The sequence below is a fragment of the Schistocerca americana genome, chromosome 2, assembly GCF_021461395.2.
Source record: "Schistocerca americana isolate TAMUIC-IGC-003095 chromosome 2, iqSchAmer2.1, whole genome shotgun sequence".
Classification (NCBI taxonomy): domain Eukaryota; kingdom Metazoa; phylum Arthropoda; class Insecta; order Orthoptera; family Acrididae; genus Schistocerca; species Schistocerca americana.
In genome coordinates this window covers 1,022,708,754-1,022,722,844 of record NC_060120.1, presented here as the reverse complement: position 1 = coordinate 1,022,722,844, position 14,091 = coordinate 1,022,708,754, and the positions used below count along the sequence as shown (strand labels likewise).

The following is a 14,091-nucleotide window of genomic DNA, read 5'->3' as shown; positions in this document are numbered from 1 at the left end:
GGTTTTCTAAGTCCAGTTTTAGGCAAAAAACTGCTAATGGTCGCAAATGACACACTGCATACAACACTGTCCCTAATCTCCAATGAAGTTACTTGTTTAGTTACCATGTAGGAACTGAAGTCAAATCTGATAGTTCAAAATGGTTCAAATGGCTCTGAGCATTATGGGACTTAACATCTGCGGTCATCAGTCTCCTAGACTTAGAACTACTTAAACCTAACTAACCTAAGGACATCACACACATCCATGCCCGAGGCAGGATTCGAACCTGCGACCTCATCAGCAGCGCGGTTCCGTACTGAAGCGCCTAGAACCGCTCGGCCACACTGGCCAGCTCTGAGAGTTCATTAAACACTGATGAGCCAAAACATTGCGACCACATGCTTAATAGCTTCTTTGTCCGTCTTTAGAACGAAATACGTCACTGAGTGTGCGTATCGCGGATCCGACAGTTTGTTGGTGGCTTTGTGGAGGTGTGTGACATTAGATGTCTACGTACAGGTCATGTAATTCTCGCAAATAACGGGCCCCTGATTTGCGCACGTGGTGGTGATACCCGATAGCGACCCAGATAGTTTCCATAGTATTTGCATCAGGCGAATTTGGTCGACGAGACATCAACGTGAGTTCACTATAATATTCCTCAAACCACTGTAGCACGATTCCTGCCCCGAGACACGGACACTGCTGAAAGATGACATCGCCGACGGGGGAAGACATCAACAATGAAGGGATATAACGGTTTTGCAGCTGTCAGCATGTGTTCCATTACCATCGCAGGTCCCATGCAAGACCAGGAGAATGTCTCCCAAAGCATAATACCGCTCCCACCAGCCTGCGTCTGTGGCGCACTGCACCTCGATGACGACGTTTGTGGAGACGACCAGCGACCTAATATAGCAAAAAAGTTACTCGCCCGAAGAGAAGACATGCTTCCACTGATCGACGGTGGAATACCGATGGTCCCGTTCCCACTGCAATCACAATCGACGATGTCGTTTTGGGTCAACGTGTGAACACTTACGAGAGGTCTGTTGCGGAGCGCCATGTTCAATAATCTACGATGAACAGTGTGCTCCAAAACACCTGTGCGTGCACCAGCATTGTGTTCGTTCGGCAGAAATGCCTCAGATCTCCATCTAGCCTATTTTCCAGAGTAAACAAGTCCCCGAACCCCACGTTCTATCAAGAGTCGTGGACGTCCAATCATTTAGCGCCTAGTGATAGCTTCACTGTCCTTCTACATCTTTCCGTAGATGCTCACACAGCAGTAGCACGTGGACATTCGATCAGATTCGCCGTTTTCGAGATACTTGTTCACAGGCTCTGCGTAATAATAATCTGTCCATATTTTCACTAGCGTGATCTCCCGTCATTGTCTGCTCCCCTTACATTCTTTTGTTACAGCGTCACGGGCGAGCATTGCCACCAGGCGGCGTCCAACGGCGTGACAGGCAGTGGTCATAATACTTTGTCTTACCGCTGTAATTGTTTTAACTAATTTTGGGTGCGCCTAAAAGTTCGATCCTTGTTGGAGCAACATTTATCTAAGTGTTTGTGAGGAAGGATAATCGTTAGTGGTGATAAGAATGATATGAAATTATCTCTGATGGTGGAAGAGGTGATAACAACGGAAATCGCTAACGAAGTATATCACAGCTTTCAGTGTCAGCTGGAGAGCAGCAGCAGGAGTTATCACTGCCGAGAACAGTGACGATCTTGTGCCTTTTTCTACAAAGTGGCTGGAGATTGTCTGAACTTCAGGTGCAAATCTTTCTGGACAAACGAGAAAAATAAATGCGTAAAGAAGGGAAACGACAGAAATACGGTTTCTTGTCTTCCATCGACTGTCCACACTAGGCACTTAAAACGTAGTGTTGTCTTTCTTTCCTCTCATGGGCCACTTTCTGAGAACAGAGACTTCCAGATCGAAGTGAGAACTAGGAATGGCAGCAATCTGAGATTGAACGTGCGTGGAAAAAGACCTACATAATGTGAGAGTGTCTTGTACTGTGTGTCATTATTTTCAAAAACTCGGTGTGTCATTGTTTTCAAAAGCTGTTCTTCTGATAAATAATAATCATCTTCAGATCCCTCAAGAATTATTTAAACACGAATTTCCAATAGCTTCGCAGCCCATGAAACTTGAGACGATCTTCAGTAAAGTGGAATCATTGGACCAATGACTGTGATCAAGGGACACAACTATAGATGACGCAAGGTGTGTGGAAAGAACATTTGTGAGGTGTGCGTGGAGTGTACATGTTGACCTGCAATGTCCACATGAATTGTCTGGCTGTTACAGCCACTCCACAGCATTTTTTTCGGTAGTAATGGCGAGTGGAATGGCAATCCCACCACTGGTATAGTGAAAAACAAGAAACACTCTCATACTGCGACGTTCATCCTGTTATCCTGTCTTACTACGATGCCTGCAAAAGAATTAACTGGTAGCCAAGATCGCAGGAATTCTTTTTATTCCATGATTACCGCTTTCGGCGAAACTAAAACCACCATCATCGGATCCAGGGAGGACAGAAAACACTATAAAAGTGGGCTTGGATTATACTTATATAACATGTGTACATACAAATTTAGTCACATACCTTTGGACACATACAGGTTACAATATCAAGGCAAACAATGGTGATATTAACAGTTGCCTATAACACCCAGGACTTACAAAATTGTCGCAAGGCCTGCGTGTTATTGGCAACTATTAGTATCACCATTGTTTGCTTTGATGTTGTAACCTGAATGTGTCCTAAGATCCGATGATGGCGACTTTCGTTTCGTCGAAACCGGTAATCATGGAATACAAAGAATTACTGCGGTCTTGGCTACCAGTTTATTGTTTTACAAGCATCTAGGTTGCTCCCACATGAGCACAATGTGCTCCCTACAAAATTACTACGATGCCACCTTGCATCGCCGGGTTCCTGGGTTCGATTCCCGGTGGGGTCAGGGATTTTCAATGCCTCGTGATGACTGGGTGTTGTGGGATCTCCTTAGGTTAGTTAGGTTTAAGTAGTTCTAAGTTCTAGGGGACTGATGACCATAGATGTTATGTCCCATAGTGCTCAGAGCCATCTGAACCACCTTACATCGTACTGACGGAGACCGTAGTCCGTCTATACGTGTGAAACACACTGGTCGATCAACATATCGATCCTGGCTTCTTGATTGTGCTGCATCCTGCAAACCACCTTACGAAGTGTGTCGAAGTGTGGTTGAGAATACTTTGGGTATCTCTACCATTTGCCCGACTTGATGTTCCTTTCGCAGATGGCGCACAGGAAGAACAAAGTCTGTGAGCCTCTGTATCGTTGAAATTTCTCCTCATAGGCAGTTGACAAGATTTATGTGGCAGGAAGTACCCTTCTTTGCACCTACACTCTCCGGATGTTAATAGCAAGCTTGTCTTTTAACGTCCGCCACAGCCGTTGCATGAGCTAGTTGATATGGCAAAACTTTTAAGCTAGTACAGTACAATTTCTTTTCTTTGTGGTGACCAGAGGCCAAGACGGAAACCTGGAAGCGCATCCTGGACGTGAACGTGCTGGGTCTGAGCATCTGCACCAGGGAGGCCGTGCAGGACATGCTGAGCAGGGGCGTCGACGACGGCTTCATCATCCACATCAACAGGTGGGCTTGTGATACGTCTTGTGACACAAATGTACTCTTATTTCTATTATGTTACGTATATATGTTATTTCTGAAGTTTTCAGTCTAAAATACATAGTTCTGGCACAGATTTCCGATCGTGAAGAAAACGTTTGAAGGAGTTTCTCACCCCTACTGGAAGGAAAAGCAGAAGCAATCATGGTCGATGCTTAAAAAAAAAAAAAAAAAAAAAAAAAAAAAAAAAAAAAAAAAAAAAAAAAAAAAAAAAACTAGTTGAGAAAACCGTCCCGAAACACCTATGCTACAAAATGCCAGTTTCCTGCGCAGGTACCCCGACATCAATATGGGAAATGATCACCATGCACACGTACACAGGCCGCAAAACGGGTTGGCATACTTTGGATCAGGTGGTCGAGCAGCTTCTGGAGTATAGCCTCCCATTCTTGCACCAGTGCCAGTCGGAGCTTCTGAAATGTCGTAGAGGTTTGAAGACGTGCAGCGATACGTCGACCGAGAGGATCCCAGACGTGCTCGATTGGGTTTGGGTCTGGAGAACAGGCAAGCCACTCCATTCGCCTCATATCTGCTCCACGATGGCAGCTCGGTGGGGCCGTGCGTTATCATCCATCAGGCGGAAGGTGGGACCCACTGCACCCCTGAAAAGGCGGAGATACTGGTGCAAAATGACGTCCCAATACGCCTGATCTCTTACAGTTCCTCTGTCAAAGACATGCAGGGGTGTACGTGCACCCACACCATCAAACCACGACGTCCATACAGGCCCCTTTCAAGGACATTAAAGGATTGGTATCTGGTTCCTGGTTCACGCCAGATGAAAACCTGGCGAGAATCTCTGTTCAGACTATACCTGGACACCCCCGTGAACATAACGTGGGGCCACTGTTCCATTGACCATGTACTTTTTCTTGACGCCAGGCTTTACGGGCTCTCCTGTGACCAGGGCTCAGTGGAATGCACCTTGAAGGTCTCCGGGCGAATAAACCATGACTGTTCAGTCGTCTGTAGACTGTGTGTCTGGAGACAGCTGTTCTAGTGGTAGCGGCAAGGTCTTGAGCAAAGCTACCTGCAGTACTCCGTGGCCGACTGCGGGCACTGGTGGTGGACGTCCCGTACTATAGCGCCTGGACACTTTTCCTGTCTGCTGGAATCGTTGCCATAATCTTGAGATCACACTTTGTGGCACACGGAGGGCCCGATCAACGACCTGCTGTGTTTGACGAGCCTCCAGTCGCCTTAGTATTCTACCCGTCATAACGTCATCAGTATGTGTTCTTTGAGCCATTTCCAACACATAGTCCTCATTAAGACGTCTTAAAACGACTGCACACTTACTCGCTGCACCATACTCTGACATGCTCCAACACAGCTGTGCGTATGTGGACTGTTGCCAGCGCCACCGTGCGACGACTGCAGGTCAAATGCGCCGCATGGTCATAACCAGAGGTGATTTAAACCCGCAAACCGACCACCAGAGCGTTGTTTCACCATGTATCGGCATTATCCTTAATTTATGAGCAAGAGTGTATTTAGTTTTTTGAGGCGACAGTCATTAATAAGGTTTAAAATACACTGAGGTGACCAGTAGCATGGGATACCTCCTGACGTCATTTTCCTGGCGTAGTGTAGCAACTCGACGTGGTATGGTCTCGACAAGTCGTTGGAAGCCCCTTGCAGAGATATTGATCAACATTGCCTCTATACCAATCTATAAGTGCGAAAGTGGTGCCGGTGCTGTATTTTGTGCACGAACCGACCTCTCAATTCTGCCCCCTAAATGTTCGGTGAGATTAATGTAGGGTGGTCTGGGTGGCCAAATCATTCCTTCGAATTGCCCAGAAGGAGCTTCAAACCAATCGCGAACAGCTGTGGCCCGATGACATGGCACATTCTCATCCATAAAAATTCAGTCGCTGTCTGTGAACATGAAGTCATAAGGTCCGTAAGTGGCTGCAAATAGTCTCAAAGTAGCCAAACATATCATTTCCTGTCAGTGACCTGGTCCACCCCATGTAAACACAGCCCACACCATTATAGAGCCAACCCCACACCACCATCTTGTGCAGTGGCTTATGGACGACCTGAGTCCATGACTCTGTGGGGCCTGCACCCCACTTGAACCCTACTATCAGCTCTTACCAAATGAAATCGGGACTCATCTGACCAGGCAACGGTTTTCCAGTCGTCTGGGGTCCAACCATTTTGGTTACGAGCCCAGGAGAGGCACTGCAGTGTGCTGTTACCAAAGACATTCCTGTCGGTCGTCTGCTGCCATAGCCCATTAATTTCAAATTTCGCCTCACAGTCCTAACGGATACGTTACCTCCCACGTTGATTTCTGCGTTTATTTAACGCGGAGTTGCTTGTCTGTCAGCACTGACAACTCCACGCGAATGTCGCTTCTCACAGTCGTTAATTGAAGGCTATTGGCCACTGCGTTATCTGCAGAGAGAGGTAATGCCTGAAATTTGGTGTTCCCGGCATTCACTTGACACTGTGGAGTCGGCTGGAGTGGCCGAGCGGTTCTAGGCGCTACAGTCTGGAATTTCGCGACTGCTACGGTCGCAGGTTCGAATCCTGCCTCGGGTATGGATGTGTGTGGTGTCCTTAGGTTAGATAGGCTTAAGTAGTTCTAAGTTCTAGGGGACTGATGACCTCAGAAGTTAAGTCCCATAGTGCTCAGACCCATTTGAACCATTTTTTTGACACTGTGGATTTAGAAATATTGAATTACCTAACCTTTCGAAAATGGAATGTCCCATGTATCAAGCTCTAACGACCATTCAGCGTTCAAAGTCTGTTAATTGCCGTCTTGCGGCTATAATCACTTTGGAAATGTTTTCGTATGAATCACCTAAGCACAAATGAATGACAGCTCCGCCAGTTCTCATCTGAGCGTATAAGGCAACCGACCACTTGTACGCTATGTTAAATAAGCCGAAGCTGCCCGACACCAACCGACATGATGTATTTTGTTCAGATATTGTAACTCAGTGTTTTCATCGTGCAATCTGAGGTAGATCTTTACTATTGTACTCAGAATGATAGCGTCCAGTGTCGTCACAGTCAGGTAAACTATTTAATTCCGAACTACAGCGCCTGTTTGAGTGAAAATTGTTTTCACCCTACCTACTTCGTCTTTCAATCGAGTTCATTGACATTGTATAACTGCCAGAGAGACGGGTGGTGCCTCAGTTGTAAGTGATAACGTGCTAGTGTGTAAAAATGTCATGGTCTCTTTTGTGTGAATCTTTGCTCAGAACGATATCAGAAGATGTAGCAGGTTAGCAAAGAGACCTCTCACAGTTTCTCCGATCATTGGGCCAAACCAATGAGGGCTTAACTTGAACGGTAATTATAACAACGCTATGTATGAAGTATTCACAGCCTTCTTGGCACATTAACAACCAATTACCCCTGATGGATGTGATGGCTGTAATGAACGAAAGCTCTTGATGGATCAAGAAAGTCGAAAACATCTTAAATATGATGTCATCAAAAGGAACTCTGTTCCCATAATAACACTGTGTCGTTATTATTACCTTGGAAACGTAAACCAACAATAAGCGAGGCTGAAATGTTATTAGTATATGAATATCCAAATTATGTTGCCATGTGGAGTGTAAAAATATCCATCGAAAAGAGTGGCAAAAATCGAATGTTAAGTTCACGTAATTTGTTTCTATCAGTTTTATGAATTAATATGACCATGGGTCTTATTAGTATTGCATAGAACGGGCTAAATACAATTCAGTAAATCATAAACGGTGGTTGACGTGCTGGCTCTAGATCACGAAAAGTAAGAAATTGTAGTGAGAGAGGAATAACAATCAATAGGGAAAAAGGTTTGGAAGATAAGAAAGTAGCAACTTACGAAACAGGCAGAAAAGTAGCGTCGTGCATTTCGCTGCTGTATCATTACTTTAATTAATCATCCAAGATTGAGCCTCAGGTACTGATTTCCCACGCATCTCAGATGTCGCAGATTGTTTCTGATGTGGCAACCTGTTTCCTAATTTTCAGTGTTGCGGGACACACACTACCGACATTAGAAGGTATGGCGATGTACTACGCCAGCAAGCACGCCGTAAAAATACTACTCGAAGGTCTGAGGAAAGACCTGGTCACCAAGGGCAGCAAGATACGAGTTGGGGTAAGTTATCTTTTAGATGCCGCACATGTCTAACGGACAAGAACGCGTATGCTTTTACATAACTGATAGTTGCATATCACTACTGTTATGAGTCTGTTTATCTGTCCCAGTGTTCCCGACAGAACTCTTTTTGCAAATTATCTGGGAACATGTATTCCAGCAGTCCTTTGTAATGCATCTAGTAGCATCCACTAGTTCTCATAAATCAAGAAGAAAAAGGCAGATATAACAAATAAAAATGCTATAAGACGAATTGAGTGCGCGTAACTAAAGTGTAAGACGCATCACATATGATTCATAAAACAAGAAAAGAATACCGGATGAATAATCAGTGTTTGAACACAGACTATATTGTCCACGTCCAAACTAGTGTAGGTCAATTAACATCAAAGCAGGTTTACATAACCACCAGTACACGGCGTTCGTTATGATTACTTTGTGCTCCATGTGATGGGAATGCCATTTGTCTTACATAGCTGGTCTTTGAATGACTCTGTTTTGTGCCAGCAGAAGAGCCAACACCGTGTTACGAGTGGAGGCCGAAGTGCACGCGTTTTAGCTCACGCAGGCTGGCGTGAGGAGGGAAGAACTATACTGACGTGAGGTCTGGAACATGACAAGGAATGAGAATTCAGAAAGCGGACGTAATTAGTTTCATACTTAACTTTAATCCATTGATGATGAACGTCGCTCTTGACGGTACATGATTCACAATATATCTGTACTTATAGTAACTGAATATGGCGCCTTGCTAGGTCGTAGCAAATGACGTAGCTGAAGGCTATGCTAAACTGTCGTCTCTGCAATTCAGAGCGTCTGTAGACAGTGAAGCAAAGTCTGCTGTACAACTGGTGCGAGTGCTAGGGAGTCTCTCTAGACTAGACCTGCCGTGTGGCGGCGCTCGGTCTGCAATCACTGATAGTGGCGACACGCGGTTCCGACGTATACTAACGGACCGCGGCCGATTTAAAGGCTACCACCTAGCAAGTGTGGTCTCTGGCGGTGACACCACACTCTGGGTCTGAGTTAAAATGCTGCTAGCTACAGCACGGCTATAGTGAGCATTCCAAACATAATATATGGGATCAAGTCATAAAATCAGGGTTCCCGTATTTTGTGGTGCATTTGTAACTAGATTCTTCCAGAAAGTAAAATGTTTATTATAAGTGTCGAAAAACAGAAAGGAAAGCAGTACTTGCGGAGCGAGTGAGGAAAGTTTGTAGCCCATTCCTAGTGTTTTTTTCGGTCTGCACATTCAGCATGCAGTAAAGGAAACCAAGGAGAAATTCAGGACGGGAATTGCAACTAGAGAAAAATAAATCAGAACATTTTAGTTTTGAAAGAAGCAGGACTGTAGCAGAATGAACAGTGTCTTGAGAAGAGAGCTGTAGGAAGCACATTAACAAAAGTAAAAGAAAGCAAATGAAATGTAAGTTTAAAAACTGGTCTAGGGGTAGCGTCTCTGATTCATAATAAAAACGTCTTCGGTCCTGGGTTCGATCCCCGCCACTGCCTAAATTTTGATAAATAATCAGCACTGGCGGCCGAAGACTTCCGGCATAAGAAGTCAGCCTCATTCTGCCAACGGCCTTGTCAAAGAGGTCGGAGGAGCGGATAGAGGCTCAGGGCACTCTCTTGTCCTAGGGGTGGGAAATTGCCCCTAAAGGCGGAAGAATCAGCAATGATCAACGACATGAGGATGCAGAAGGCAATGAAAACCACTGCATTAAAGACACGTAACGTGTATCCACAGGACATGTGGCCTGTAATTGAAGAAGTGTCATGATGATCTCTCCATTGGCAAAAGATTACGGAATAGTCCCCCATTCGGATCTCCGGGAGGGGACTGCCAAGGGGGGGGGGGGGTTACCATGAGAAAAAGATTGAATAAGCAACGAAAGGACGACGTTCTACGAGTCGGGGCGTGGAATGTCAGAAGCTTGAACGTGGTAGGGGAACTAGAAAATCTGAAAAGGGAAATGCAAAGGCTCAATCTAGATATAGTAGGGGTCAGTGAAGTGAAGTGGAAGGAAGACAAGGATTTCTGGTCAGATGAGTATCGGGTAATATCAACAGCAGCAGAAAATGGTATAATAGGGGTAGGATTCGCTATGAATACGAAGGTAGGGCAGAGGGTGTGTTACTGTGAACAGTTCAGTGACCGGGTTGTTCTAATCAGAATTGACAGCAGACCAACAACGACAACGATAGTTCAGGTATACATGCCGACGTCGCAAGCTGAAGATGAACAGATAGAGAAAGTGTATGAGGATATTGAAAGGGTAATGCAGTATGTAAAGGGGAACGAAAATCTAATAGTCATGGGTGACTGGAATGCAGTTGTAGGCGAAGGAGTAGAAGAAAAGGTTACAGGAGAATATGGGCTTGGGACAAGGAATGAAAGAGGAGAAAGACTAACTGAGTTCTGTAACAAGTTTCAGCTAGTAATAGCGAATACCCTGTTCAAGAATCACAAGAGGAGGAGGTATACTTGGAAAAGGCCGGGAGATACGGGAAGATTTCAATTAGATTACATCATGGTCAGACAGAGATTCCAAAATCAGATACTGGATTGTAAGGCGTACCCAGGAGCAGATATAGACTCAGATCACAATTTAGTAGTGATGAAGAGTTGGCTGAAGTTCAAGACATTAGTCAGGAAGAATGAATACGCAAAGAAGTGGGATACGGAAGTGCTAAGGAATGACGAGATACGTTTGAAGTTCTCTAACGCTATAGATACAGCAATAAGGAATAGCGCAGTAGGCAGTACAGTTGAAGAGGAATGGACATCTCTAAAAAGGGCCATCACAGAAGTTGGGAAGGAAAACATAGGTACAAAGAAGGTAGCTGCGAAGAAACCATGGGTAACAGAAGAAATACTTCAGCTGATTGATGAAAGGAAGAAGTACAAACACGTTCCGGGAAAATCGGGAATACAGAAATACAAGTCGCCGAGGAATGAAATAAATAGGAAGTGCAGGGAAGCTAAGACGAAACGGCTGCAGGAAAAATGTGAAGTCATCGAAAAAGATATGATTGTCGGAAGGACAGACTCAGCATTCAGGAAAGTCAAAACAACGTTTGGTGACATTAAAAGCAACGGTGGTAACATTAAGAGTGCGACGGGAATTCCACTGTTAAATGCAGAGGAGAGAGCAGATAGGTGGAAGGAATACATTGAAAGCCTCTATGAGGGTGAAGATTTGTCTGATGTGATAGAAGAAGAAACAGGAGTCGATTTAGAAGAGATAGGGGATCCAGTATTAGAATCGGAATTTAAAAGAGCTTTGGAGGACTTACGGTCAAATAAGGCAGAAGGGATAGATAACATTCCATCAGAATTTCTAAAATCATTGGGGGAAGTGGCAACAAATCGACTATTCACGTTCGTGTGTAAAATATATGAGTCTGGCGATGTACCATCTGACTTTCGGAAAAGCATCATCCACACAATTCCGAAGACGGCAAGAGCTGACAAGTGCGAGAATTATCGCACAATCACAATAACAGCTCATGCATCGAAGCTGCTTGCAAGAATAATATACAGAAGAATGGAAAAGAAAATTGAGAATGCGCTAGGTAACGATCAGTTTGGCTTTAGGAAAAGTAAAGGGACGAGAGAGGCAATTCTGACGTTACGGCTAATAATGGAAGCAAGGCTAAAGAAAAATCAAGACACTTTCATAGGATTTGTCGACCTGGAAAAAGCGTTCGACAATATAAAATGGTGCAAGCTGTTCGAGATTCTGAAAAACGTAGGGGTAAGCTGCAGGGAGAGACGGGTCGTATACAATATGTACAACAACCAACAGGGAATAATAAGAGTGGACGATCAAGAACGAAGTGCTCGTATTAAGAAGGATGTAAGACAAGGCTGTAGCCTTTTGCCCCTACTCTTCAATCTGTACATCGAGGAAGCAATGGTGGAAATAAAGGTTCAGGAGTGGAATTAAAATACAAGGTGAAAGGATATCAATGATACGATTCGCTGATGACATTGCTATCCTGAGTGAAAGTGAAGAAGAATTAAATGCTCTGCTGAACGGAATGAACAGTCTAATGAGTACACAGTATGGTTTGAGAGTAAATCGGAGAAAGACGAAGGTAATGAGAAGTAGTAGAAATGAGAACAGCGAGAAACTTAACATCAGGATTGATAGTCATGAAGTCAATGAAGTTAGGGAATTCTGCTACCTAGGCAGCAAAATAACCAATGACGGACGGAGCAAGGAGGACATCAAAAGCAGACTCGCTATGGCAAAAAAGGCATTTCTGGCCAAGAGAAGTCTACTAATATCAAATACCGGCCTTAATTTGAGCAAGAAATTTCTGAGGATGTACGTCTGGAGTACAGCATTGTATGGTAGTGAAACATGGGCTGTGGGAAAACCGGAACAGACGAATGTTGAAAATTAGGTGGACTGATAAGGTAAGGAATGAGGAGGTTCTACGCAGAATCGGAGAGGAAAGGAATATGTGGAAAACACTGATAAGGAGAAGGGACAGGATGATAGGACATCTGCTAGGACATGAGGGAATGACTTCCATGGTACTATAGGGAGCTGTAGAAGGCAAAAACTGTAGAGGAAGACAGAGATTGAAATTCGTCAAGCAAATAATTGAGGACGTAGGTTGCAAGTGCTACTCTGAGATGAAGAGGTTAGCACAGGAAAGGAATTCAATTCGTGGCGGGCCGCATCAAACCAGTCAGTAGACTGACGACCAAAAAAAAAAAAAAAAAAAAAAAAAAAATGAAATGTAGTAGAATTAAATCAGGGATTAGATTAGGAAAAGAGACAATAAAAGCAGAAGATCAGTTTTGCTATTTGGGGGTCAAAATAACTGATGACGGTCGAAATAGGGAGTATTCTCAAAATATTACGTAAGGTAGCTCTTCTACAATAATCTCTTTTATTGTTCACGAGTCTAGTCTAATAAATGTCGATGTATGGTGTCAGACGAGAACGGGAGGGAAATTCGCCACACTAATGGCGAAATTCCCTCCAGAAGTACGCTTTATTATACAATAAGATATCACAGCATTTTTAAGTAATTTAAAATTAATTCTTTGTCGTTTCACTCGCAGCACATATTTATACACTTCAGCAGTCAAAATAATAATTTATTTATACTTACAGTAGCGAAAACGGACCTCAAATGGTGGAGATGGAAAATTGTCCCCTGTCTCAGTGTCAGTCTTGTCACGAAATGTGTTCCACTACTGATTGTGAGGACAATAAGTAATTTTCTGTGCTACCACTAGATGGCAACATAGAATGGGCATACTTTGAATCAGGTTTTCTCATGATAGCCAACAGATGGAAGTGACTGCTATCAGATCTGTTGCAATAGAAAGGCAAATACGGCGAACTTCCCTCCCTGACAAACATCCCTCCCTCTACCCTATATAACATGCAGGTTGGCAAAAACAAGAAACGCATTGCTGAAGAAGAGGAATTTGATGACATAATGTAAACTTAAGTGTTAGTAAGTCCTTTCCGAGGTACACTGACAAAAAAAAATCGCAACGCCAAGAAGGAGGTGCGACATACACGAAAGTTGGTTGGCGTCTGAAAAATGATGTCTGTTCACATTCCGCGCCACTAGGAGCATGCCAATCACGTTTTCTTTAAATACACGCTGTAATGGTAGAGAACTTTAGTTAAGTCTGAGACTGAACGTGGCGAGTTTATTTTATTCAAGAATGCATTTAAGACTAAGTTTGAACAAGATCGTGTAACAGGGCTACGAGAAGCCGAATGTTCCTTCTGCAATATGGCAGAAAGACTTGGCCATTGTAAATGACTGCTGGCAGCGGTGGCCACGAGAATGTACACGTAAGAAGAATGGACTCCGGACAGTCACCTGATACGAATCGGTTTCTTCAAGGACACAAATTAATTAATTAATTAATTAATTTTTTTACAGTTACTACTTCATATCTAAGAATTCATCTATTGAGTAGAAGGAGTTGTCATTCAGAAAATTTTTAAATTTGATTTTAAATGTTGGTTGGCTATCTGTCAAACTTTTAATACTATTTGGCAAATGATCAAAGATTTTTGTGGCAGCATAATTCACCCCTTTCTGAGCCAAAGTGAGATTTAATACAGAATGGTGCCTATCATCCTTTCTTCTAGTGTTGTAGCTATGCACTTCGCTGTTATTTTTGAATTGGAATGAGTTATTAATGACAAATTTCATAAGTGAATAAATGTATTGCGAAGGTACTGTGAATATCCCGAGTTCCTTAAATAAATGTCCGAAAGATGATCTTGGGTGGGCTCCAGCCA

At 43.7% G+C, this 14,091-nt stretch overlaps 1 protein-coding gene across 1 annotated transcript in view; it reads left to right on the top strand.

Annotated features, from left to right (window-relative positions):
• Positions 1-14,091, top strand: part of LOC124596399 (farnesol dehydrogenase-like) — a 60,478-nt gene that overhangs the window by 32,352 nt on the left and 14,035 nt on the right. The window contains exons 3-4 of the mRNA XM_047135526.1: positions 3,516-3,645; positions 7,666-7,795. Of these exons, the coding sequence (XP_046991482.1) occupies positions 3,516-3,645; positions 7,666-7,795 (260 nt within the window). The remainder of the gene's footprint in view (positions 1-3,515; positions 3,646-7,665; positions 7,796-14,091) is intronic.